At 42.1% G+C, this 25,727-nt stretch overlaps 1 protein-coding gene across 7 annotated transcripts in view; it reads left to right on the top strand.

The window, feature by feature from the left end:
• Positions 1-7,184: 7,184 nt before the first annotated feature.
• LOC111148935 (RUN and FYVE domain containing 3) overlaps positions 7,185-25,727 on the top strand; it is an 81,401-nt gene continuing 62,858 nt past the window's right edge. The window contains exon 1 of one of the 7 annotated variants that reach the window (XM_022505756.1): positions 7,185-7,743. In XM_022505756.1, coding sequence (XP_022361464.1) covers positions 7,395-7,743 — 349 coding nt within the window. In that variant the 5' untranslated portion in view covers positions 7,185-7,394. Of the gene's footprint in view, positions 7,744-21,642; positions 23,028-25,727 lie in introns of those variants that run through there. The other 6 variants (XM_022505755.1, XM_022505751.1, XM_022505759.1 and 3 more) reach the window with 6 other exon arrangements.

The raw sequence follows: 25,727 nt of genomic DNA, 5'->3' as shown, positions 1-25,727 counted from the left end.
AACTTAGTTACTTCAGCTATGCATTCCAGAGGTTTTCTGGATTCCTTCAGCTATACATTTCTAAGGAAGAAAAAATGATTTTTTTTTCTTACATTTGCTTCAAAGCGAAGCTTTAAATGAGAGTAAATATTAAGAATCCACATTTTTTTTTTTAAGATTTTATTTATTTGACAGAGAGAGATCACAAGTGGTCAGAGAGGCAAGCAGAGAGAGAGAGAGGAGGAAGCAGGCTCCCTGCAGAGCAGAGAACCCGATGTGGAACTCGATCCCAGGACCCTGAGATCATGACCTGAGCCGAAGGCAGAGGCTTAACCACTGAGCCACCCAGGTGCCCCAAGAATCCACATTTTTAAAAGTATAAACAAAACAACAAAAAGAAACCCTGGAGGAAATGAATAACATGGTCTGCCTTAAGGAAAACAATGTAGGGTAGCAAGTAAAAGTTTGACCTCTGGAGCCAGACTGAGTTCAAATCCCAGTGTCACCACTTACAGTGTGTCTTTGATCTACTTAATCTCTGTCCCAACTTCCTCACATTGAATAATGTATGATGTTATAGCCATTTAAATAGTTAAACCATATAATATACATTTAGAACAGTACCCAGCAGGTAAGTGTTTAGTGTTAGTTAATATTAATTTTTTTTATTATTAATCCATTAAAAAAAAAATCACTCCCTCCACTTGAAAGAGTTAATTTTCTCCTTGGTTCTCTCAGTACTTTACAAACCAGAGCACCTAAGGACGAGGCGGTAAGTTTAAGAAGCAGATTCCTGTGCCCTACCATCACAGACTCGGATTTAGCAGGCCTGGTGTTAATTCAGGGATCTGTACTTTTGACAGGCACCTCAGATGATGCTGATCCAGGTAACCTATAGAATACACTTTGGGAAACACTGCCCTGGGCACACTGGTTTTAGGTTTCTCTTAGCCAATAACAGAGACCTGAATGAAATTAATTACAGGAATGAAATATGGGTGGTATTAACATGGGACTACAGAACCTCAATTGTTAGTCCCATGAGAATCTGTGGAAAGCAATGGACCGCCAGGCAGTACAATAACCTAGGCTCGACCACATTTTACATACCAGGAGTGGGTTCCTGGACTCTGAAGCCAGGAGTCCTTGGGCCTCAGGAAACCTTACACTAGAGGCCTGTTCCTTTTATTTACCCTTAAGCGTTGCTTTATGTGGCCCATGCCAGTACATACACTAGGAGACCATCTTATGATGGGGGAGAGAGGGGATTATTCAAAATAAGCCGATGACTAAACAACTTTATTAGCACTCATAATTCTTTTGTACTTATTACATGAGCTCTTTTAGACATACAGCTGACATTTGAACAATATGGGGATTAAGGATGCAAACCCACACCCCCATGCAGATGAAAATCCCGTATCATTTTTGACTCCCCCGAAACTTAATAGCCTAGTCTTGACCAGAAGCTTTACTGATAGTATAGATGGCAGATTAACACATGTTTATGGTATGTGCATTATATCCTGTATTCTTTTTTTTTTTTTAAGATTTTATTTATTTATTTGTCAGAGAGAGAGAGAGAGAGAGAGAGAGCACACACAAGCAGGCAGAATGGCAGGCAGAGGCAGCGAGAGAAGCAGGCTCCCTGCCAAGCAAGGAGCCCGGGGCAGGACTCAATCCCAGGACCCTGGGATCATGACCTGAGCCGAAGGCAGCAGCTTAACCAACTGAGCCACCCAGACGTCCCTATATACTGTATTCTTAGAATAAAATAAGCTAGAGAAAAGAAAATGTTACTAGGAAAATCCTATGGAAGAGAAAATACATTTACCAAACTGGACTTACTTATTGGAAAAATCCACACAGAAGGGTGCCTGCACAGTTCAAACCCATATTGTCAAGGGGCAATTGTACTTACGTTTCTAATTACATCATATTCAAACCTACACATAAAGGGAAATTAAGGCCAAACAAATAAGTTTATTCCTTAAGCTTCACTTAAGTCTAACTCGTCACAATCACTTCTGTTCAGGGTCCCAATGGCGCAGAGTTTTTATAAGATTTCAGGAAGAGGAAAAGGATTTCTGAGAACTACTAGAGGAGTAAATCTGTTGTGTATTGTAAAAAGGAGAAACTCAAAGATGTCAACTTTGGGAGAAGAATCATTGGTGAAAGAGATAGACATGTTGAAGTTGGACTGATTAGCTGCTTAGTTAGGATGCTGTGGGACCTCAAAACAGGCATGTAGCTCTTACACAAGGAAGGCAGAGAGTTCTTTTTGAGTAGAATCTGGGAGGAAGAGTGAGTGTGGCAATATGGGGAATGCCAAACATTTTAAAGTTTATCCAGGAGCACCTGGGTGGCTCAGTTGGTTAAGTGGTGCCTTTGGCTCAGGTCATGATTCCAGGGTCCTCGGATCAAGCCCCATGTCAGGCTCCCTGCTCAGTGGCACATCAGCTTGTCCCCCTGCTTCTGCCCTTCCCTCTGCTCGTGCTCTCTCTCACTCTCAAATAAATAAATCTTTTTAAAAAATAAAAAATAAAGTCTATCCAAAGGCAACAAGGGCGAAACAAGGTTGGAAGATAATATTGGAAAGGTAGGGAGGAGTTAGATCATGAAAGACCTTAGATTGTATCCCAGATACAGAGAAGACAAGCAAGGTTTTTTAAGAATCTATGCAACATAATTAGATCAACCTTCAGATAAGCTAATTACTCATTCTAACTGCTTTAGAGCAATGGAATTGGAATAGATTAAAAATAGAGGCAGGAAAACCAGCTAGGATTGCAATAATACAGGCAAAAAAGAAGATTCCAATTAAAGCAGCAAAAACAAATTAAGGAACAGATCTGACAGAAATTTAAAAGAGAATCTGATGAAGGCATGAGAAGTGGGAAAAGAGTGAATAAAGTCATACAAGGCCAGAAATCTGAACAACCACATAGTTTCAGCAACACTACTGAGGTATTAAAATTCCAAGCTGACACAAAATATTATAAGCTTCTCTAGCATAAGCCTTTGAACTCCACTTTTCCACAGTAAACACAAGGAACACCACTTGCTCTTTGCTATTAATAGAACTTCATAAAATATATATATATATATAATTATCAAACTCTTAATCAAAATCATCCCTCAACATGTTTTATTTTCTATTATAAAGGTTAGGCCTTCATCATAGACTATTTTCAAATACAGGAAAGTGGAAAAATGGAAAAATGCATCCATATTTCTTCCACCCAAAGAAAACTGCCATCGCTTGATCTGGGTTAAGTATATTGCTGAAGATAAATATATCTTAAGAGTGCATTGTAATCTCATTAAGAATATTATATTAAGAGTAGTGCTTATAGGGGCACCTAGGTGGCCCAGTCAGTTAAGTGCCTGGCTCTTGATTTTGGCTCAGGTCATGGTTCAGGTCGGGGTCTTGGGATCAAGACCCTTGGTGGGCTCTACACTCAGTGGGGGTTCCGCCTGAGGATTCTTTATCTCCTTCTCCCTCTGCCCCTGCCTGCTGTGCTGTGGGCTCTCTCTTTCTCTCTCTCTCTGGGACAAATAAATCTAAAAAAAAAAAAAAAAAAAAAAGTAGTGCTAATATTTCTAAGAGTTTAACAGATAAACACGGAGAGGACATATATATATATATATATATTGACTAAGTATTTTTGTAATTAATGTTTTGCAAAAATAAGTCAGTGACAGTCATCAAAACCTTGTGAATCAAAAGGAAAGAACAGGGGACTCTACAGAGAGCTTTCACACTGAGGCTTTATATTAACTAATTGGTGTAAATAAATTTCTGGATTAAAATCAGAAGTTAAACATGAAGTCTTGAGTGTATAGTTTTCAAATAAGTCTTTCCCCAAGTACCACACAATGAAAAACAAAAATTTTTTTTCAAGATTTTATTTATTTATTTGACAGACAGAGATCACAAGTAGGCAGAGAGGCAGGCAGAGAGAGGAGGGAGCAGGCTCCCCGCAGAGCAGAGAGCCCGATGTGGGGCTCAATCCCAGGATCCTGGGATCATGACCTGAGCCGAATGCAGAGACTTTAACCCACTGAGCCACCCAGGCACCCTTATTTTATTTTTTTAAGATTTTATTTATTTGAGAGAGAGAACATGGAAGGAGAGCGAGAGCAAAGAGCAGACTCCCTACTGAGCAGGAAGCCCGATGTGGGCCTTAATCCCAGGACCCTGAGATCATGACCTGAGCTGACCCAGGTGCCCCATGACCTGAGCTGAAATACCTAACTGACTGAGCCACCCAGGCACCCTTATTTATTTTTTTAAGTTTTATTTACTTAAATAATCTCTACATTACACATGGGGCTTGAACTCATGACCCTGAGATCTTGAGTTGCCAGCCCTTCCCCCTGAGCCAGCCAGGAGCATGGAAAACCATTATCTTGGAATCATTACAAGCCTATACACAACACTGAAAAAGAAAAAAAGCAAAAACAAAAACGTTCCATATGTTCCCAAGTAGTATTTTTTTTCTCTCACCACAGTTCTAAAAAGCTTATGCTAAAAGCACATCCATGATATTGATTTCTAAAAAGTGTTGTCACATGTTCTAAGGGTCCATCCTTAAGTTCACCAGAGGATTTCAAAAAACCGAAGGATAAATAAAAACAAAATGAATATAAGTTGAAAAGCATCTCTTGCTTATTTCACAAGAAAATGAATAAAGCCTGATTCTTACAGTAGCTTGGATTTTGTCCCTTTAAAACAGTACAGTAAGATGTTCTGTGAATTTTCAAGAAGCAACATGTTTAGGCTTGTTTTTATAATCTTGGCTGCCTTAAATGTGTGCAGCAGCTGAATCAACCCTTACTGCACTGAAGCTGATGCAGAGCTGTGATCATATTATTGATCCAAAAGCTAAAAGCAAAAGCAACTAGGAACTTGGAGTACCATCCACCGTTAAAGAAAAGGCTCGGGGCGCCTGGGTGGCTCAGTGGGTTAAAGCCTCTACCTTCGGCTCAGGTCATGATCCCAGGGTCCTGGGATCAAGCCCCACATCGGGCTCTCTGCTCAGCAGGGAGCCTGCTTCCCCCTCTCTCTCTGCCTGCCTCTCTGCCTACTTGTGATCTCTCTCTGTCAAATAAATAAATAAAATCTTTAAAAAAAAAAAAAAGAAAAGAAAAAAAAAGAAAAGGCTCACAAAGAGCCTTACCTATAAATTTTAAAGAACTCCTATTTCAGCTGGCTTTCTGTATTCATTACACAGCCACTTAATTAACGACATAAAACATAAATAAAACTGCTTTTAAATGCAGAGAGGCACACACAAAAAAAAAACAATTACACTGCAAGATTCCACAGCATGTCAGGGTTTCTTAACCTATAGGGATCTTGGCTAACTAGAGAGGAGAAAGCTGGCCATTTAGACTAGATAATGTTTTGTACTTGAACTCGATGACTTCCTTGGTTGATTGTGATTTGTGAGGACTCTGCTCTTTCCTCCTACCTTCAATGGAGTTAAGAGTATATTCTTGTCAAATTCTTTACTGAAACATTGCAAAACATCTCTGTGAAGGAGCTATAATCATACTTAAATTTTTCTGCATGCAAAAACAAGGTAGAAGATCCAGTTAAGGATGGACATTAAAACCATATAACACACCTGGAATCTTTAAGTTTTTCTCTTCGAGGTATTTTACAGTTTGTCATTCCTAAAAGGCAAACATGTCCTTTATCAAGATTCTCACCCTCACCAAGACTGAAATAAAAAGGCCAAACAATCTCCCCAAATGCTAAAGATACGATGAAAACGGTTTTTTTTCCCTCAGTTGAGTTTATTTCTGAAAGTTATATGCTGCTTTGCCAGTGATAAAATATAGCTAATAACATTATAGCTAATAAGAAGATGACAGATCTTGTCTTAAAGGCTTTCCCCGTATTTCTGATTTAATCTCCACAACATGTCTGTGAGTAAGGAATATAATAATTTTTACAAAAGAGGAATCCTGGCTCAGAGCACAAGTAACTTAGTCAAGTAGGCTGCAGCGCTGGGATCAACAGGTCAGGGAAATGCCAGAAACAGAAAAAGCTACAAGAAAAAGGTCAGGCTCCTTGGAGTTAGCTTCTCCTAAACATTTTTAAAAATACTTTTGTTTAAAAGTTTTTTGGTGAAAGATAGTATTGGAAGTTTCATGTTAATTCCTTGTAACTTCAAGAGTGATTTTCAGAGAATAACAATAAAAAGGTTTATTTTCCCAGAGAAGTACAGCTTCCTCTACGGAGGGAAGGACAGAAAGAGAAAAGCAGGCAGGCGAAAACGTTCCACAACAGTGATTTTTAATTATAAGTCAACATGGATCCTACGCCAGCATTTCGCAACCTGAACACAAAGCTAATCCGCTAGGAAATCCGCGTGGAGGTTCACAGAATCCAGCGTAAGAAATAACGATGATAACCGGAAATCGTCTTTATTAGAGAAAGAAGCGTTTACTTAGGGGAATTACTGGATCCGTCATCCTCGAGTCAAACACTGAAAATAAAGCAACAGCGGCCAATGACTAGCGAGACACAGGCACGATGGAAGGGAAAACCGTCGACCTGTACCAGACGCTTGTCGCATAAATTCTCATGTTTGGTTTAAAATGCACTCATGCGCACCCGGAACACCCGAAAAACCGGGAGCTCAGGTCCAAGCAGAGACGAGGTGTCTACAGGGCGCACATGACAGGGAACAAAAGAGGTGGCGGAACGCAGACAGCCCCCTCGAGTTTCTGCCAGACGGAGCTCAGAAATGAGAACCGTGAATCAACGGTTCAAGTTCGCGTGTGTGAAAGACAAATGGTACAGTTTAATACCCGCGGGGAGGGAGGCCCCTTTTAAAAAATCAGCTTCGCCCCTTCTCCCACCCCGATCGTGGCGCCTCCGCGCTCCGGCTGAAGTTAGGCGGCAACCCCGGAAAACGCCGCGGGCTGCTTCGCCCCGTCTCCCACCTTTCAAGCCCCGGGGGGCGGACACCCCTGACGGCCAAAGGGGGCCAGGCCCGGGGCGGGTAAGGACGCGGCCCCGGGCGCCGTCTCCTCCCTTAGGGTCGGGAGGGAGGTCCCCGCCGGCGGAGGGAAGCGGAAGGTGGGACGTGGGAAGAGGAGGACGCCGCCCCCTAGGGGAGCCGCGCCGCTGGCTGGGGGCCGGGGCGGGAGGAGCCGCGCTGAGGAGGCGGCGGTAGGGGGACCGCGCCGTCGGGCGGGGCCGCCGCTCCTGCTGGCTCGGACCCCGGCAGGGCGGCCTGTAGACGGCGCGGCGGAGCGCAGACGCCGGCCCGCGGCCGAGGAGAAAGGTGGCGGCGGCGGCGCGGACGGGACGAGGCGGCGACTCGCCGCCGTGACCCTCTGCTCACCTGCCCGCGCCCTGGAGCGAGTCGCAGGCGGCGGCGAAGGAAGGAGCGAGCATGGCTGAGACCTCGCCGCCACCCGCCTCCGGCGCGGAAAGTTGCAGCGAGGAGCCGGCGAGGGGCGGGGAGCAGCTGCCGGAGGAGCCGCGCCGCGCTCCAGCCGGGGGAGCGGACCGAGAGGGCGAGGCGGGGCCGCCGCCGGCCTCCCCCGCGGGGCAGTCGGAGCCCGGCTCGCCGGTGGCCGCCCCCTTCTTCCTGCTCTACCCGGGCGATGGAGGCGCCGGCTTCGCAGCGCGCCCGCCGCCGCAGCAGCAGCAGCGCGCCTGGAGGACCCCGCCGTCGCCGGGCTCCCCGCTGCCCTTCCTGCTGCTGAGCTACCCGAGCGGCGGCGGCGGCGGCAAGCACCGTGAGTGGCGGCGGGAAGGGGGGACTCGGCCGGGAGGGGTGCGGGGGGCGGGGAACTGCCGCGGTCCGGCCGCCGGACTGTTTACCTCCGCGTCTCCCCAGGCCGCGGGCTCCCGCCCGGCCTCCCCTTCCCTCCTGGGCCGGGCGCTGGTCCTCGCTGGCCTCCCACGTGCTCGCCGGATCCCGGCCCCGGGTCCCAGGCTGGGAGCCTTCCCGGTAGAAGCCGAGGAGGGGGCGGCGCCCGGAGACCCGGCGGCCGCGGCGGCCCGCCTTGGGAGGGCTCCCGGCGCCGCGGCCGCCGAGTAGGTGTGGCTGCTGCGCCGCCGCCACCCGGGCGGCCTCAGCCGTACCAGTAAAATTTTTACGAGCGTTCACGCCGCGGCCGTAGATCCCACAGATTCGTTCCCCCGGATCGGGAAGAGAAATCGGGACCAGTACCCGAGATGTCGAGATGGGGATGTGTGGCTTTGCAGGGGCCGCTCCCGAGGTTGGAGCGTTTGGCAGGAAGAGGCCTCCACCTTTTGGCAACCCGGACGCGGGAGCCCTCTGGTTGCAGCGGACCCCACTTTGTGCTTTGTCGGTCAACAGATGTTTATTGCTGCTCGCCGTGAGCGGGACCCTAGAGCAGGCAATGTGTATGAAAAGACGGGGAGGAATGTGAAATCTGGCTTGACAAGACAGGGTCTTACAGTATGAAAATGTGGCTGAAGATACAAGGCGTGCCATAAATGTCAAATACTTTGCTGTGTGAGTTCTGAAAAGGGGGAGAAACTTGCTTAAAGGGATGAGGGGATCTCTCTTTCCCAGAGACAGAGCTAAAGGTTTCTTTGATCGCCGCAGCAAACCTTTTAACTGCTCCACACAACCGAGAAATCCCGACTTTGCCTTTTCTGACCCCTCCTCCATCCCCTATGAGAAGATTAACATTAGTGGAATATTTTCTGTGTGCTTGTGCTGTGATTATCAGAGTTAATCCTCACATCTCTGTGAGATACGATGCCACGTTTTCAGATCAAGCTAAGGGTCACTATTATTGAGTGACCTGTCCCAGGTCACAGCCTTAGAGAAGGAATGAAGTTGACCCAGATTCCCTGCCTACCAAGCACGTGCTCTTTAAGCAAACCCCAGACTTTGGAAACTGATGGCATGGTTCTCCTAGCTTAGGGGCCATTGGATTCAGCTGGAGGTAGTCGTCCTGTGTGACCTTTTCTGTATTACCTAGAAAGAGGGCCAACACTGACCACTAACAGTCTTAGTAAAACCATAGTTAGTGTGTTGGAGTGGTCTGCTAATCTCCAGATGGGAGTCTAATCAAGGTAGAAATTAGTCCTTTAATAAGCAGAGGAGATGGAGATAAGAATATTGACCACAGTACTTTCAGTTTTCTAAGGAATCTGCTTTCTAGTTTATTTAAGCACAGCCCCTTTTTTATCCTTTAAAATTTTATTTCTGTGTAATCTGCCTACTAACTATCACTATAGAGTGAAAACAGTCCTATCAATTCTTTATAACTCTCAACAGTTCTGGTACAAAGTTTGACAGAAGAAATTTTCGACTGTTGGCCATTGTCATTTGTGGGGATTATCTGAATTTAGGTTAATTTATTTGATTCTTCCCCCTATTAAGGGTTGGCTTTATTTATTTATTTATTTTTATTGTTAGAAAATTAGGGCCTCAGGGGCACCTGGGTGGCTCAGTGGGTTAAAGCCTCTGCCTTTGGCTCAGTTCATGATCCCAGGGTCCTGGGATCATGCCTGCATCAGGCTCTCTGCTTAGTGGGGAACCTGCTTCCCCTTCTCTCTGCCTGCTTCTCTGCCTACTGTGATCTCTGTCTGTCAAATAAGTCAAATAAGTAAATAAAATCTTAAAAAAAAAAGAAAAGAAAATTAGGGTCTAAGCATGATCAAGATCAGGAATGGAAGACTTAAAACTGAAGTTTCATACCTGTGATCTCTTAGTCTTTACCTTACAGTAGTAGTAGTGTATTAAAGTAGTTCTTGAGTTTTCATTTTTATCTTGTTATTTGATATTTACTTCAGAACACAGTCATATTTGGAAAAAGGGGTACTCTGTATATTTTTTTTTTAATTTTTTTTTAGGGGTACTCTGTATATTAATTACAACATTTCTTGGTGCTCAGTGCAATATTACTTTCTATGATGTACTTGAGTATCAGAACTCTGGGTCTCCTGCCTGTTGACTTGAGCAACCTTAGAGCAGTTTTGTTTTTTTTTTTTAAGATTTTATTCATTCATTTGACAGACAGAGATCACAAGTAGGCAGAAAAGGCAGGCAGAGAGAGAGAGAGAGGAGGAAGGGGAGCAGAGAGCCTGACGCAGGGCTCGATCCCAGGACCCTGAGATCATGACCCAAGCCAAAGGCAGAGGCTTTAACCCACTGAGCCACCCAGGCGCCCCCAACCTTAGAACAGTTTTAAGAAGATTTCTCATTTCAGTCGCCAGGGCAGTACTTGGATTCAACGTCAACACCCAGTGAATGTTTGCCTCCTCAACACCTAGTTTTTAACTCTTGCTAATCTATTTGCCAAAAACGCATAATATATAATAACTTTGAGGTATTGTATATTAAGTCAGTGTCATCTTTTTACTTTAGAAATCTTACCTGTATTCAGAGATTTGAAAAATTAACCTTTACATTTGAGTTCAGAAGCTTTGTTTTAAATGACACTGATAAAGAAGAGCAAAAATGTGGGGGGGGAGAAGTAGCCTAAACTTTTCAGAGTTCATGATGTATAGTGTTTCAGTGTAAAATCCTGCTAGATATAATGTCCACAAAATATTCAGCATGCTCAAAGCAATATGAAAGAAGGCTTCTGATGTGCCTTGTTGGATCATGTCCCTTTCTGAGTCTTGGAGTGCTAATCTGGTACATTTCGATGCTTCTAGCTTTGAAATCTCGATGATTTAAAAAAAAATACTTGATTTATAAAAATTACAAGTAACACATAAATCTTCCCATTGTTTAAATGTTTACCCTGCAAGAGTACATTACAAATTACAGTTTCCTCGGGGGGGGGGGGCATCCCCACCCTCATTTCTTTTCAGAGGCTATCACTTTTGAGTTTGGTGAGTTTTCTTCAAGAACTTTTGCGTGCATTCGTCAACGTGGATGTATTCATCTTGCATGAGGCCTTTTCACCCTGTGTAGAACTTTCCATACCAGTTTCTCATAAACTGTATAGGAAGGAGCTACTTTTGTGCCTCGGCACAGTACTTTTAATGCCTTCCTTTTCCATCCCAACTTTTGAAGTCTTCTCATGGATGGCAGCATGAGTAAGAGACGGCTTCTTGGTGCTGAGGAAGAGGCACTCCCGCTGTGTATATGGTTTCAGCTTCTGTTGGCGCATACTCGTTCCTTCTTCCAACTCCCAGAGCCGTGGCAAACACTGCTGTTTATGACAGACATGCAGATGACCTGCATCTTGCCCTTGTCTTACCTCATTACAGCAGTGTACCAAAAAAAAAGAAAAAAGTCCAACGCAACAAAGAAGCAGCTTTCTTTCTGTATTTGTATGTGCTGCTTTGAGATGATGGAAGGGACTAGGAATAGAATAGAAAGAAGAAAAAAAAGTGTGAAGGCCTGACAGCATTACTCTGATCACCCACTTGGAAGTTCAGTATACCTAACAGTGAATACCTTGGTTGGGCCCAGGAAAGTTCAGAGAATGAGGCTTCTGGAAACATCCACAGATGCACTTTAAGAATCCATGATTTGGGGAAGGAACTTCTCATTTATGTATAAATGCAGGAATGAGTAAGGGAAGAAAAAAGTGTTATGTCTAGTTTATACACATACACGCAATATAAAAATATATAGAGATGTACATGTGCATGTACATACGTTGTTGTGTGTGTATATGTATATATTTATTCATTGATCTTAATTTATCCTCCATGGACATTTCTGGTTTTTTGTCTCTCTTTCTTCTGTTTTCATCAATTAATAGTATTCCATAAAGCATTACACGTGGTCAGCAGTTGAATACACATTAATCGGTTCATCTGCTGAATGTTTTTTGTTTTTTGTTTTTTTTAATTTTGAAACGACAAAACTACTTTGTCCTACTTCATAAATATAGAGGCACCTGCTCAAACTCAGAAGTCCTGGGGGTAGGACTGAACCATCAGAACCCCAGCACTTTGAGCACTCATCTTTATACTGGTAGATTTGAGAATGGCAGATTGAGTTGTGACTTTTTTAAAGACAGCTTTTTGGTATAATAAACGTAGAGCAGAGCAGTGTCTCAGTTTACAATACTGTGATTCACAAGTCTTCAGCTCTTTTCCAACTACATTAAGAATGCTTTCCCTGAAAAAAAAAATGCTTACACCTGGGTTAAGGATCACTATCTATAGGCAGCTATAAACACCCATTAAAAAAAAAAACAACCAACCCCATCCTTCAGAAATGTAGCATCTTCAGACAGTATTTAATTGTAGGTTAGTGACTACCAGAACTGGAGTTTAGGACTCAGGAGTATTTATTAATTCACTTATTTTTAAAGATTTTGTTTATTTGTTTGACAGAGAAATTACAAATAGAGAGGCAGGCAGAGAGAGAGGAGGAAACAGGCTCCCTGCTGGGCAGAGAGCCCAATGCAGGGTTCGGTCACAGGACCCTGGTATCATGACCTGAGCCGAAGGCAGAGGCTTAACCCACTGAGCCACCCAGGCGCCCCAGGATTCAGGAGTATTTAAATAGGTAAATGCAGGTAGGTCCCTTCCACCTATAGCTGCAGTGACCCGAGCTGAGGTAGGGGAGCTGGGTCATGCCCCCATTTCCTGTGTCCTGTGGCTGCGGTAACCTGTCTGGTGCTTCCCCTTCCCAAATTGGCTTTTATCACCACTGCTGCCTAAACTTTCACTTCTCCCCTTCCTCCTGCCTCCTTCCTTTTGTTTGCTCCTCTGGTCTGGCATTATCAAAAAGTCAAAGCACGCTCTGAGACTGACAAAGCAATGACTTCAGGATATTAGAGGTTATCTCTGAGACTTTTTTTAACTGTTCCCCTCCTGTTCGTTATTGGTTGATTGTTATAGACAGAGTTTTCTTTTTTTCTTATTTCTGATCTTAGCTTCATTCTGGATACTGGAGGATCCAAAAAGACTCCATTAGATGAAGTTTAACTATAGTTCTATAACCCAAACAACTTTAGATAAAGAATGTGAGTAGTAAGATAATAGTAGTACTTAGCAGCGGCTGCCATTTATGGAATATTTAGGTGTGCCTTGCAGAGAGCTAGAAAGTTCACATGTATCATCAATACTTACCGATTTTTTTTAAGATCTTATTTATTTGACAGAGGGAGAGATCATAAGTAGGCAGAGAGGCAGGCAGAGAGAGAGAGAGGGGGAAGCAGGCTCCCTGCTGAGCGGAGAGTCCGCTGTGGGGCTGGATCCCAGGACCCTGGGATCATGACCCGAGCCGAAGGCAGAGGCTCAACCCACTGGGCCACCCAGGTGCCCCAATACTTACCGATTTTTTAATTTCATAATATTTCCAATAGGTAGAAGTGCCAATACATAAAACTACTCTCTTAACAATGAAAACTGAAAAGAAAAAAATGGGAAGGAGTAGTTCATATAGAATTCATAGATGGATACAACATGTTTTTCATCAGAATATTTGATTCAGTATCTCTAAGTAACTTTTCTAAATTATTATAAAATACAGAAATTCTGGTAGAGTTACCTTGGATTTAGAAGTTGACACTCCGGAGACACAGATCTTGTGGTTTTAGGATAGTTCTTACCTCAAATTTTAGCACTTATCGGAATCACCTGGATGTCTTATTAGCACAGATTATCTGGCCTTATCTCCAGGGGTGTTTGGTTTATTTTTTGTGAGGTATAATTGACATATGACATTATATTCGTTTTACATATACCACATAATGATTCAATATTTGTTTATAATGCAGTTTTTTAAGTGAGGTACAGAGAATGAATTCATATTCCTGCATAGTATGATACTATAGTTCATGTCCTTAATCATTGTATGCGCCCTCAAATCAGTTCAGGTAGAAGGCAGTAAAATTTGCTGAGAGAGAGCAAAGGAAGGGTGGCAAAGAAAGCAACTTTTAGGGCTAAAAGATTAGTATTGTCCTCAAAACATATTCACCTGACTTATTCTGTCTTGTATCTTTTTCCTTTTTGTTTGGCTTTTAAAAGAAATCTATGTTAACGAGGTAGAATCTTACAAAGAAGCTAAGGGAACATATTTTTCTAGTGTAGGTTATAGATAGTAAAAAGTCTGGGAGGATGATGGTGAGAGTGTAGCAGAATTAACTGGGTGCTATTTCCTTGTTGTCTAATATTTTTGGAAAGTCCTTAAATAAGAGCATTGCCTAAGAGATAAAGTGCCTCTTTATCATTGTACAAAAGGTAACACGTAGCCATCATAAATAAAGGAATCCCATTTTATTTATTTATTTATTTACTTACTTACTTATTTATAAGTAAGCCCTACACCCAATTGGGGCTTGAACTCACAACCCCAAGATCAAGAATCACATGTTCTGAGCCAACCAGATGCCCCAAGGAGTCAAGTCAGTCGAGTATCATAAGCATGGCTTGAAATTAGGAGGAATGACATGCTTTATTTTTTTTTTTAAGATTTTATTTATTTATTTGACAGAGATTACAAGTAGGCAGAGAGGCAGGCAGAGAGAGAGAGAGGAGGAAGCAGGCTCTCCGCTGAGCAGAGAGCCCGATGCGGGGCTCGATCCCAGGACCCTGGGATCATGACCCGAGCCGAAGGCAGAGGCTTCACTGAGCCACCCAGGCACCCCAAAATGAAATGCTTTTAGAGTTTTAAAAGCAGTCATATTTGAGAGAGTACCAATATGGTCCCCTCCTCTACTATAGCTACATCTGAATAATTATGAAAGGTTCATGGTCTTTCTAAAACATCAGTCAAGGGCTTCTGGCCAAGCTGGTATCCCTGTTTGCAGGGCCCCTCTTCATGACTGACTGGTTCTACAGTTGCTCCATACCAAATAGACTTGACAGGCAACAGGTGTCAGAGGGGGAGGCATGGAGGTGGGGCAGAGGTGGGAAAGTTTGAAACATTATAGAACAGAGGAGAAGAGAAACTGTCACACACTCAGCAAGAGGCATGTTGAAAGCAGAAGTTGTTTGAGCAAGCTGCCTTTTAGAATGTGGTTCCTCTAACTTTAAATCTGTTTAGGGACTCTCCAAAGACATACGCATCTGTTTCCCCTGCCTTTTTTATGAACTTAAGAAATCTGGTCATCTGATATGAATGGTAAAATTCTGACCCATCTCTTCTTCCTTCCTCAAGGCCTGAGAGATGCCCCAGCATACCCTTTGCTCACATTTCCTTTTTGTTTTCCTCTACCTCAGTCCTGGGAGCATCTCACCGCCCCCCCCCCCACCACCGCCGAATTCTCAAGCACTTACAGCGATGGTAATGGCTGGTATCTATTGACTGCTTACTTTGTACAAAGTGCCATGCTGAGCATTTTATTTACGTTACTTCCTTTAACTCTGAAGTAGTTAATATTACGTCTGCATTTGCCTTTGAAGAAGCAGGCACAAGTGGCGCCTCGGTGGCTCAGTGGGTTGAGCCTCTGCCTTAGGCTCAGGTCATGATCTCAGGGTCCTGGGATCGAGCCCCCCAACGGGCTCTCTGCTCAGCGGGGAGCCTGCTTCCCTCTCTCTCTCTGCCTGCCTCTCTGCCTACTTGTGATCTCCATCTCTCTATCAAATAAATAAATAAAATATTAAAAAAAAAAAAGAAGCAGGCACAGAAGCAAATAATTTGCCAAGATTACTCAGCTTCCAAGTGGTGGATCTAGGGTTCGCTGTGGGTCTTCTGGCCCTAAGACCACATGCTCTCAGCTTCCTTCATCAGTTCCACTACTGTAATCCCATCCTAAATTGAAGGCTCCTTTTCAGACCGCAGCAACCCTCTAGTTTCTCATTCTACTCAGCAAAGCTCTGCTTGCTAAATGAATAAATGAATGTGAAATCCACAAGTCACCAGTTTGATAGAGAAAATAGTTATATATGTAAACAAAACACTGATTAGTCGTCTGTGTGTCAAGGACTTAGGAATTTCTTAAAAACCTTTAATTGCCTATTTCTTGTCTATTACCTTGTTCTTCATGTTTATAGTGACTAACACAGTGTAGGTGCCCTGTGCATATTAGATGAACGAATCTATTCTGTACAAATGAGTAAAGCCTGTGTTAGAATGACTTGATTATTGGGGCATAAATACAGCTTGATTTTGCAGAACTTGGGGATTTTCATGGTTAAGGTGAAATAGGAGGGTGAAAACATACCATTGCAAGAATACAGAGTGCTTTGGAGTTCTATATTTATACCAAGATCTATTGAGAGTCTGATATTTGGTAGGTGCTACTTTTAAGCAGTTGTATAGAGAGGTGTGCAAAGCAGGCAAGGTTCTCAAGGAGCCCATGATCTTTGTGAAGCTAGTTATTTAGTTTTATTTTATAGCTGCGTAAATTGGGACCAGAGCAGGATATATTTGCCTGGAATACCTACTAAGTTGCTGGCAGCCTTACATCTGTGGATCATTGCCTGTGGCACTTAGCCATGAAATTGGTTTTTGTTATTAAGGTAGGAGTTAGTTGGTCTTCTGCTGGTTAATTTTTTTTTTTTAAGATTTTATTTTTTTATTTGACAGAGATCACAAATAGGCAGAGAGGCAGGCAGAGAGAGAGGAGGAAGCAGGCTCTCCACTGGGCAGAGAGCCCGATGTGGGGCTCGATCCCAAGACCCTGGGATCATGATCCGAGCCGAAGGCAGAGGCTTTAACCCACTGAGCCACCCAAGCGTCCCATGCTGGTTAATTTTAACAAGTGAAAAAATTATACGTTATAATACTCCTGGTGTTGTTTGTTTCTAACAAAATAATGATTACTCAGCTTCTCGGTTATAATCATTTTATAGTACTTATTACCATTCTCGGTTAATACTTCAAAGTAGTACTGAGTCATTCAAATGCTATAAACCTAAAATTGTAGAAATCTTAGCATCAGAGGTGGACATAATAGATTTTTGTTTGAGAGAGGGAAGGAAGTGAGAGGGAGGGAAGTGGGAGGGAGGACTAGAGCATGTGAAAAAATCATGATCATTCAACTGAATAATCTTATAATTTTTGGGCATCTGTGTGGCTCAGTCACACAGATCTCAGGTCATGATCTCAGAGTCATGAGATGGAGCCCTGTGTCGTCAGGCTCACACTGGACATGGAGCCTGATTAAGACTCTTTCTTTCCCTCTGCCCACTCCTCTTGTGCACTTTCTGTCTCTCAGAAAAAAAAAAAAAAAATCTTATAATTTAACAGAAACATCTGTACCTTCCACCAGTGTCATCATGATGGTAATTTATCAAAGAAACCTTTCTGTGCTAATAGCAACTAGTAAAATGTGGGGGGCGTGGGGGTAAGATTTTTCTTCTTAAATTGTAAAACTGCGATCCAGGAATCCTGGGGAAATAGAATTTGTGAGCTTTACAAACGATTTAGTTGCACAAGTTGATACATTTTAAAAAACACCATTATGTGCAGTATAGAAACTAGATAATAGGAGGAGACAACTACCTATAAAAGAAGTAAGTGAAATGGTCTCTTACCTTCAAATCTTTTAAGAATTGACATACATGGGGCACCTGCGTGACTCAGTTGGTTAAGCAGGGGCCTTCAGCTCAGGTCATTATCTCAAGGGTCCTAGGTTCAAGCCCTACCCCGCCCCCCAGTGGGGGAGTCTGTGGGTTATCCCCAATGGGGGACCTGTTTTTTCTTCTGCCTCTCCCCTCGCTTGTATTATGTCTGTCTCTCAAATAAATAAAATCTTTAAAAAAAAAAAAAGAATTAACATACCTACAAGGAATCTATTTCTGAAAAGTATCTAAATAACATCATTTGAAACAAAAAAAGATTAGAAATAACCCATATATACTCCATATATACTTATCAGCGTGAAAATGGATCAGAAAATTCTTTACACATATACAATGGAATATTACCTCATAATACAGCAGCCAAAAGGATAAAAGGATAGTGTGCACCGTAGCTGCACACTACGGTGTGGATGAGTCTTTAAAAATGCAGTGTTGGGGTGCCTGGGTGGCTTAGCGGGTTAAAGCCTCTGCCTTCGGCTCAGGTCATGATCCCAGGGTCCTGGGATCGAGCCCCGCATCGGGCTCTCTGCTCAGTGGGGAGCCTGCTTCCCCCTCTCTCTGTCTGCCAAATAAATAAATATAATCTTTAAATAAAAAATAAAATAAAAATATAATGACTGAAACCCTTTCTGTAAAGTTAAAAGAAGATGAAGCTAAATATATTGTTTAGGTATCCATATAGTCATAATAGTATTTTTTAATTTTTTTCATAATAGTGTTTTTAAAGTAAGGTAATGATTTACACAAACTTCAGAAGTAATTGCCTCAAAAGTGGAGGCAGGAATTCAGAAGAGAGAAGGAGCACAAATTCAAGTTGTTGGTTCATCAGTTGGGTGATGGTTCTGTGGATATTGGTTATGTTTTTTAATAATTAAAATCATACATTGAAGTTAGCTATTTAAAGAAGTTCTGGAATAAGTTGTTTTAGAAAATAATTCCCCCCTTCATTTATCTTTTCACACTACTGATTCTATCAAGTGTTCTTAAGAGGCCCTAAGTTAGCAGATGAGGAGGAACCCCGTTATTTTCAGCTCTTTTCCTTAGGGGCGGGTACGGTCAGTAGTGTATCCTTCGTGGTGATCAGGAAGAATTTGGTTTCAGCACGCAAGAGGAGAGATCTGTGCTGGGTTCTCAGTGTCTCAGAAAATACTTACTATAAACCTGACCAGAATGTCAGTGGAATATATGGTTTGTAAAGTGTGAAAGCTAATAAAAATTTCCTCTTCCTCTAATCTTAAATTTGTTGAAATTAATATTTGGGAAATTTTATGGGGATAGTGCCTCATATTAAATTGGTTTTGCCTTTTGTTTAGTTTTTATTTTCCCTAATTAAAATGTAATCCTTGGGTTGGAGTACTGACACGTCAAGGTATGAAAGAAAACATGGACTTTGGTTTGGGGAGCGCCTGAGGGGCACAGTTGGGGAAGCATCCAACTCTTCATTTCGGTTCAGGTCACGATCTTAGGGTTGTGATTGAGCCCAACATAACAGGCTCAGTCTGGAGCCTACAGCCTGCTTGGGATTCTCTCGTTCCCCCTCTCTCTGCCTCCTCCCCTCCGAAAGGCAGATCTTGAAATCTTGGGTATGCTGCTTGCTGGTTGTGTGATCTTGGACCAGTGATTTGGCTCAGCTTTGGGTTTTTTTTTGTATGTAAAGAGGTGATACCAGTATCTGCTTTGCAGAGTTCTTGTGGGGCTCTGATACAGTATTTGTAAAGGACCTACAGGAAAATAGAGGTCCAGTACATGATAGCTACCTTACGTAATAATTTTTCCACGTTGTATAACAGGGACATTGAGCATGACAAATCAGTCTTCCTCTTTTAATAGTAGCTGAGTAAATATTCTTTAAAAGGAATGTGACCTCTGACTTTGACATGTGAATCTCATTTGCTTTGAATCAATTACAATGTGGAAAATTTGAGCTGTGTAAGCAGCTAGAACATAGTATTATTCAAATCGTCACCTTGGATTTGAATTTCACTTAAGCCTGTTAGTTCCATTTTAGGGCCACAGGCTACACCTCAGTCCTCCTCACAACTACCTTACAAAGATGTGCCTTTATTCACAGGTAAGAGCAAAAGAGAAAAAAAGTTCCAAGGTTTGTCTCACTGATGACTTAATGGTATCATTACATTCTAAGCTAGTACTAAACAATGTTCAGAATTATTTTTATTAGTTTAAAATAGTGCCTGTTTTCATAGTGAATTCTTGGCTTATGAACAATGAGAAACTGTTCATGCTGAAGATTCCGGGGTGTTTACCCGCAAGCAGATACGCTTTAGAGAGTGGAAATACAGGATTTCCTTCTTACCCACAGTTCTTATTTCTGAAATGACTGCTAATACCTCCTCCAGCTGATAAATAGGGGCAACCAAAAGCTAGCTCACGCAGGAAGGCTTTTCTTTCCCTTCAGCTTCCCTCCTGGTGTCTTCTACCTGGAGAGAAGGACCTTTGGCAGGAATATTAACCAGGTTTCTCTGCCGTTGACCGGGAAGTTCTTGTTATGCTGGTGTGTTGTAATCAATCCCTCTGTGTTCAGAGTGAGTAAATGCTTCCTGGTTGGTTGGTAAAAAGATTGTCATGGTTTGTGACAGGCTCAATTCAGGTATTGGTGGACCCAGGACATGTCCAAGTATTCACATTTCTTTTTGTTTTCACCGTTCTGTATCTTAAGAATGTATCAGTGACCTACAGTGTTGATGTCATGTGTACAGATAGGCCGGGCTCTTTGGCATTGCGATTCCTGGAACTATTCAGTGTAAGTTTAATTTAAAGGTTTTAACAATTGCTTATGAGATTTTGAAGTATTGCATAGCTTAAAGTGAAACTATAACCTATTTCCCTTAAAGTTTTAATGTGTGAGATGGAAATATATATGGCTAGAAAGGAATTGACCCGTAATTAAATGTGAATGTGTTAAATGAAGACTTGTGTTCAGGATTTGGATACATAACTCTGCCTCCTTGGAGATGTGACCTTGTCTTACTGCTGCACACCCAGTGCCTGGCTTGCTGCCTTGCATGTGGAATACTCGTAGTGAGTATTTACTGGAGGAATAAATGAATGAATGAATAGCTCTGGGTCCAGATGTAGGATAATGGTGGAAGAGATTTAAATAGAAATGAATAAACCTAGGATATTTCATTTTCCTTACACGCTAATTTTCTTCCTAATTGTAAATGATCATATACGAATATACATTTTGACCTTTACCAGTTTGCTTTCCCTCTACCAGTATGAGAAATGCCTGTTTATCTACAGTCTTGTTTTTAGCATTATTTCTTTGAGATCAACCTCAAATTAAGATGAATCATTTATGAAATTTTAATATATGTGTAAATGTAATATATCATGCATCTATATTGTATATAAAATACAATTAAAATAATCAAGGAGAATTCTTTTTTGTTTTCAGAAATCAAGGTATCCTTCTGATAAGAAATCCCCAGTATATAATAAATCATCTTAGGATATATTTCTTGAAGTTATAGGTTTCTCCTTAAAATCAGATCCTTAGGGGCACCTGGGTGGCTCAGTGGGTTAAGCCTCTGCCTTCAGCTCAGGTCATGGTCTCAGGGTCCTGGAATCGAGCCCGTTTTCAGGTTCTCCGCTCAGTGGGGAGCCTGCTTCCCCCTCTCTCTCTGCCTGCCTCTCTGCCTACTTGTGATCTCTCTCGCTCTGTCAAATAAATAAATAAAATCTTAAAAAAAAAAAAATCAGATCCTTAAATAGAACAGACACTTGTTTTCAGTTGTCCAAAGCATTTTCAAAGAAAATCTTTATCATGCCTTATCTTGTCGTTTAAGTGGCTAAGAAAGCAAACACCTAACCTTGAGCTACCAAGGTATAAATGCCTCATTGGATAATATAGTAAGCAGATAGGTGTGTGGGTGGGTGAGTTGGTTGGCTGATTTAAGAGAATATGATAATATGCCCTTGGGATATTTATTCCAGGATGAGAGGCTTTTAAAAATATAACATAGCTTTATCTTCTGACTAGAAACAGAATACAGGGGCGCCCAGGTGGCTCAGTGATGAAGTGTCTGCCTTCCGCTCCGGTAGAGGTCCCAGGGTCCTGCGATCGAGCTCTGCATCAGAATCCCTTATCGGAGGGAAGCCTGCTTCTCCCTCTCCCACTCCCCCTGCTTGTGTTCCCACTCTCGCTGCATCTCTCTCTGTCGAATAAATAAATAAAATCTTGAAAAAGAAACATAAGACATACTTTATGCGACACTTGGTAAATACAGCAGCACCAGAAGGGGGAGGGTGCCATTAATTGGAAGGGATTTTGCTTTTTTACACCATCAAGTTTTTTTCTTGCACTTCTGTCCAGTCTAGAAAAGTCAGGTTTTTGTACCTTGGGGAAAGAAATTATAAATGCCTTCGAGTATGATATTTAACTTGAAAATCTGCCTTAGCTTTTTCTTAAAACACCACCTTTGGCAGAGTAAAGAATTTTAATAGCTAGGTATATGAGAATAAGAGATTAGAGGTGAATTACGTACTCGTTAAAGTAATCTGCCTCTTTCCCCATCTTTGCTACGGAGTGCCGCCCAGTGTTAATTGTCTTCCCGTTATCCAGCCCTTTTATCCCGGAACGGGCAATGGATGAGGATCTGTGCCTTGTGTTATGTCTGATCACAGTTTGACTAGCACAGTCTGGGAGTGGGTGGTACAGGATGAGAACAGCAGCCTAATTGCTCTCCCTGCATCAGCAGCATCTATAAAGCATCCTGGGAATTGCTCGCCCCGCGTTCAGAGCAGCTGGTCACATGAGCCTGGATTTTCAGCTCAGTTCATTAGTCAGCCATTTTGGTCAACACCCTGCTTACGGCGCACAACCAATCCTATTAGAACTCAGCATCCCGGCTCATCTGAGCAGATCCTGGAAGTGATTTCTGCAGTTCAGGATTTTTTTAAGCTAAATTGAAAAATATTATTTTGGGGGGATTTTTTTTGTTGTTTTTTTGTTTTGTTTTTGGGTTTTTTTTGTCTGCACAAAGGAGGATTTTTCACTTACTCATGCAGAGGCCAATTTTTTAAAGGCAGCTAAGGTGGCATCGGCTGTGCGGGATTTAAAGCCTATAGCTCAGCTGAAAAAGGAGGGGGAAGGGAAGATACAAGGAGAGAAGCTAGGAGAAGACCAGGCATCATCTTCTTTTGCTATGTGCTAGGAACTATCTACGAGAAAAGATAGTACAGAATTGTTTATCTCGAGCAATTGGTTCTTAAACCGTAAGGCATTTTTCCTTGTGTTTTGTTTTAATCTCCCCCACCCCTTTTCTTGAGAGCTTTGTTCCAGAGCTTTGGATTTGGGGTTTTTTGGTGAGGAGGTTTTATTTATTTTTGTTGGGGTGAGTGTGTGTGTGTGTGTGTGAGTGTGTGTGTGTGTGTTGTGGTCCCAGCTGAGTCATCATGTCTGCTCTGACGCCTCCAACCGATATGCCAACCCCCACCACTGACAAGATCACACAGGCTGCCATGGAGACCATCTACCTTTGCAAATTCCGAGTGTCTATGGACGGAGAATGGCTCTGCCTGCGAGAGCTGGATGACATCTCACTTACACCTGACCCAGAGCCTACCCATGAAGGTATGGTCAGACCCTGTCCACTAGTATCTCACTAGCATCCTCATTGTTACAGTAGGCTGGGAGGGTCAGGGATAGGTAGGAAGAACCCATACTCTAACCTTTTAGCAACCACGGAAACCTTTCATCCTTACCTACTACCCAGTTCCCCTTCTCTACTCTATGGGGAAAAAATACTTTTTCCCTGCCGCGAGGTATCCTTTCAAAAGATGCTGGTCCCTACTTAGAGCTCTTTGTCTTTAAGCCTCTAAAGAGAAATTTGAAGTCACTTATCACATTTGGCCCTAATTGATAATGAAGAAGCTATTAATACTGATTATGTACTAAGATATTATGGAAATTGCAGTAATTCTTAATAAAGTATGTTAAGACAGCATGACTATAAGATCGTACATGACATAATTGAGACACTTGGTGTTTTACCAAGGGGCATCGGGGTATAATGTTAAACAGGCTATGATATCTAGAAATTATTTGGTCACACATTATCTTTTTCTAATAATGTGGACTATAGATGAGAAAGCAGTTTTACATTCAGTGCTTATTGAATGAATATGGATGCTTTAAAAAGGATAATGCCTTGAAAAGGTTAAACGTGATTAATAAGGTAATCGCTACCCATGGGATCTATTGGCCATTGCTTTTTTTTATAAGTTATTTGTGGTAACTGTGATGACCCATTTGAAATTTCCACGTTCAATACCTTTGAGACTCTTGTGGTCGCTTAACTTGTGACTTTCTCCCAGAATCTTTTCTAAATTATCAGAGGTTTTCTGCTTGTACCCCTTAATTCTCCTAACTCAATGCTGTAAGGAAGAAAAATTAATTTGAGTCATAGATGCAAATATTTTTGTTTCTTATGTAGTGGCTTCTTAGCTAGTGTTTATTCTCTAGCTTTTAAATAATGAAGACAGAAATGTTTAGAAATGAGAAATTCTTTATCAACATCTGTCTGGTATTTAGGTATATCTGCAGAATAGAGAGCATGAGGTGAATTGCACATAGCAGATTGGGTTAGGGAAAAGTGGTTCCTTGCCCTTGACCTTGTATTGCAATCTTATCATGACTCAGATCTCACCCTTTATTCCGAAAAGGATTTTATTTTCCCATTTGGGCTTAGCCTTGAGAAGGTTTTAGAGAGGATTAATTTCACAGAACACAAAGTAGTCATTTTAGTGTGTCTTTAAGGGCAGTGTTTAAGTAGTTTTTAAGGCCTTTTGCATCTTTTCACAATTGGTTTTTCAGTTAGGCAGCTTCCTTTGGCTCTGAGTCTCAGACTCAGAACATGTACAAGGGTTAGAAGACATCAGCTGGAATTCCACAGAATGCTGGTACTGTTTACAGCGGCCTCCAAAGGTTTAAGAATCTTAAGGGAAGAAAAACACATTTTTAGAAGGCTACCAAGAAGTCTATAACGAATGCCTCAATTTTCATATTTTGTTTTCAAAAATATTCTCCTCCATATTGAACGATATGAAACATGAAATACTCCCTTAATTATAAAACCCAGTATATCAGTGTCTCAAAAATAATTTTCATCAGTGTCTTAAAAAATAATTTTTATCAATTTTAGTACTTTGACTATGTATTTGTTTCTTGAACAAGATTCCTATGAGTGAGCAAACTTGAGCTGTTTGGTTCCTGTAAGCAATTGTAGTGGTGCTGTATGAATCCTTCAAAGGGGCCTGTGAATATATATATATATATATTCATTGGAAAATATACCTGAGCCCAAACCAAGCTCTAAGTGGCACATTCTTTGATGAAGGAAAATAGACCAATAGGGAGTTCTCAACACCTTAGAACCAACTCTAGAGGGTGTGGAGGAAAACAGAGAAATGCTGTCATTGAATTTTGGAGTTTGGCTTAAATTGGGCAAGAGAAACAACAACTTCAAGTGATTAGAAATGGGAATAATAAAAGAAAGTCCAGGCACAGGAAGGCATCTAGGTTTAGTGATCTAGGAAACAAGGCGGTGCTTTACAGGGCTTTGATTTCCTTTCTCTGCTGGCTGACTCAGAATGTCTGAATAGTCATTTGGACTCAGGAAGTGCCTGCTTCAATATTAGTGCCAGTGGTAGTTATTAGGTATAATTTAGCCATCACCAGGCCAGTGGTAATGTGAATCTCACCTTGTTGACAAAACGGAGCACCTGGTGCCTGGACACACAGGACTGTTCACACTGTAGTTCCCAGCTGACTCACTGACGGAAAGCTGTCTGACCACACAAATCCTGCAATGAGGTGTTCTGACTCCCACAAGAGAAAAATGGGCAAAAAGCAGAATATACCCTCATAAGACGATAATCTATATTATGTGTGGCCTCAGCAATCGAAGCTTTGCAGTTTCCAGCTTTTGTTTCCTGAAAACGAGCTCCTCCCACCTCTCACTGTGCACCCCAAAGTACAGGCCTAGACCTAGAGTTTCTGCCTAGCTTAACCCTTAAATGCACGGGAATGGAAGCATTCATTTCATTATTTCAGTGCTTATTGGTAGTCAAGGAGGTGATCTTTCAGTATACTTTTTAAATTTTTTTTTGAAGATTTTATTTATTATTTATTTGTCAGAAAAAGAGAACAGTGGGAGGCAGTGGGAGAAGGAGGCTTCCCACGGGGGAGCCTGATGCAGGACTCGATCCCAGAACCCTGGGATCATGACCTGAGCCAAAGGCAGATGTTTAACTGATTGACGCCCAGGTGCCC

The sequence above is a fragment of the Enhydra lutris genome, unplaced genomic scaffold (genome assembly GCF_002288905.1).
Source record: "Enhydra lutris kenyoni isolate GAN:26980312 unplaced genomic scaffold, ASM228890v2 scaffoldscaffold21, whole genome shotgun sequence".
NCBI lineage: Eukaryota > Metazoa > Chordata > Mammalia > Carnivora > Mustelidae > Enhydra > Enhydra lutris.
This window is presented reverse-complemented; position numbering and strand designations above follow the sequence as displayed.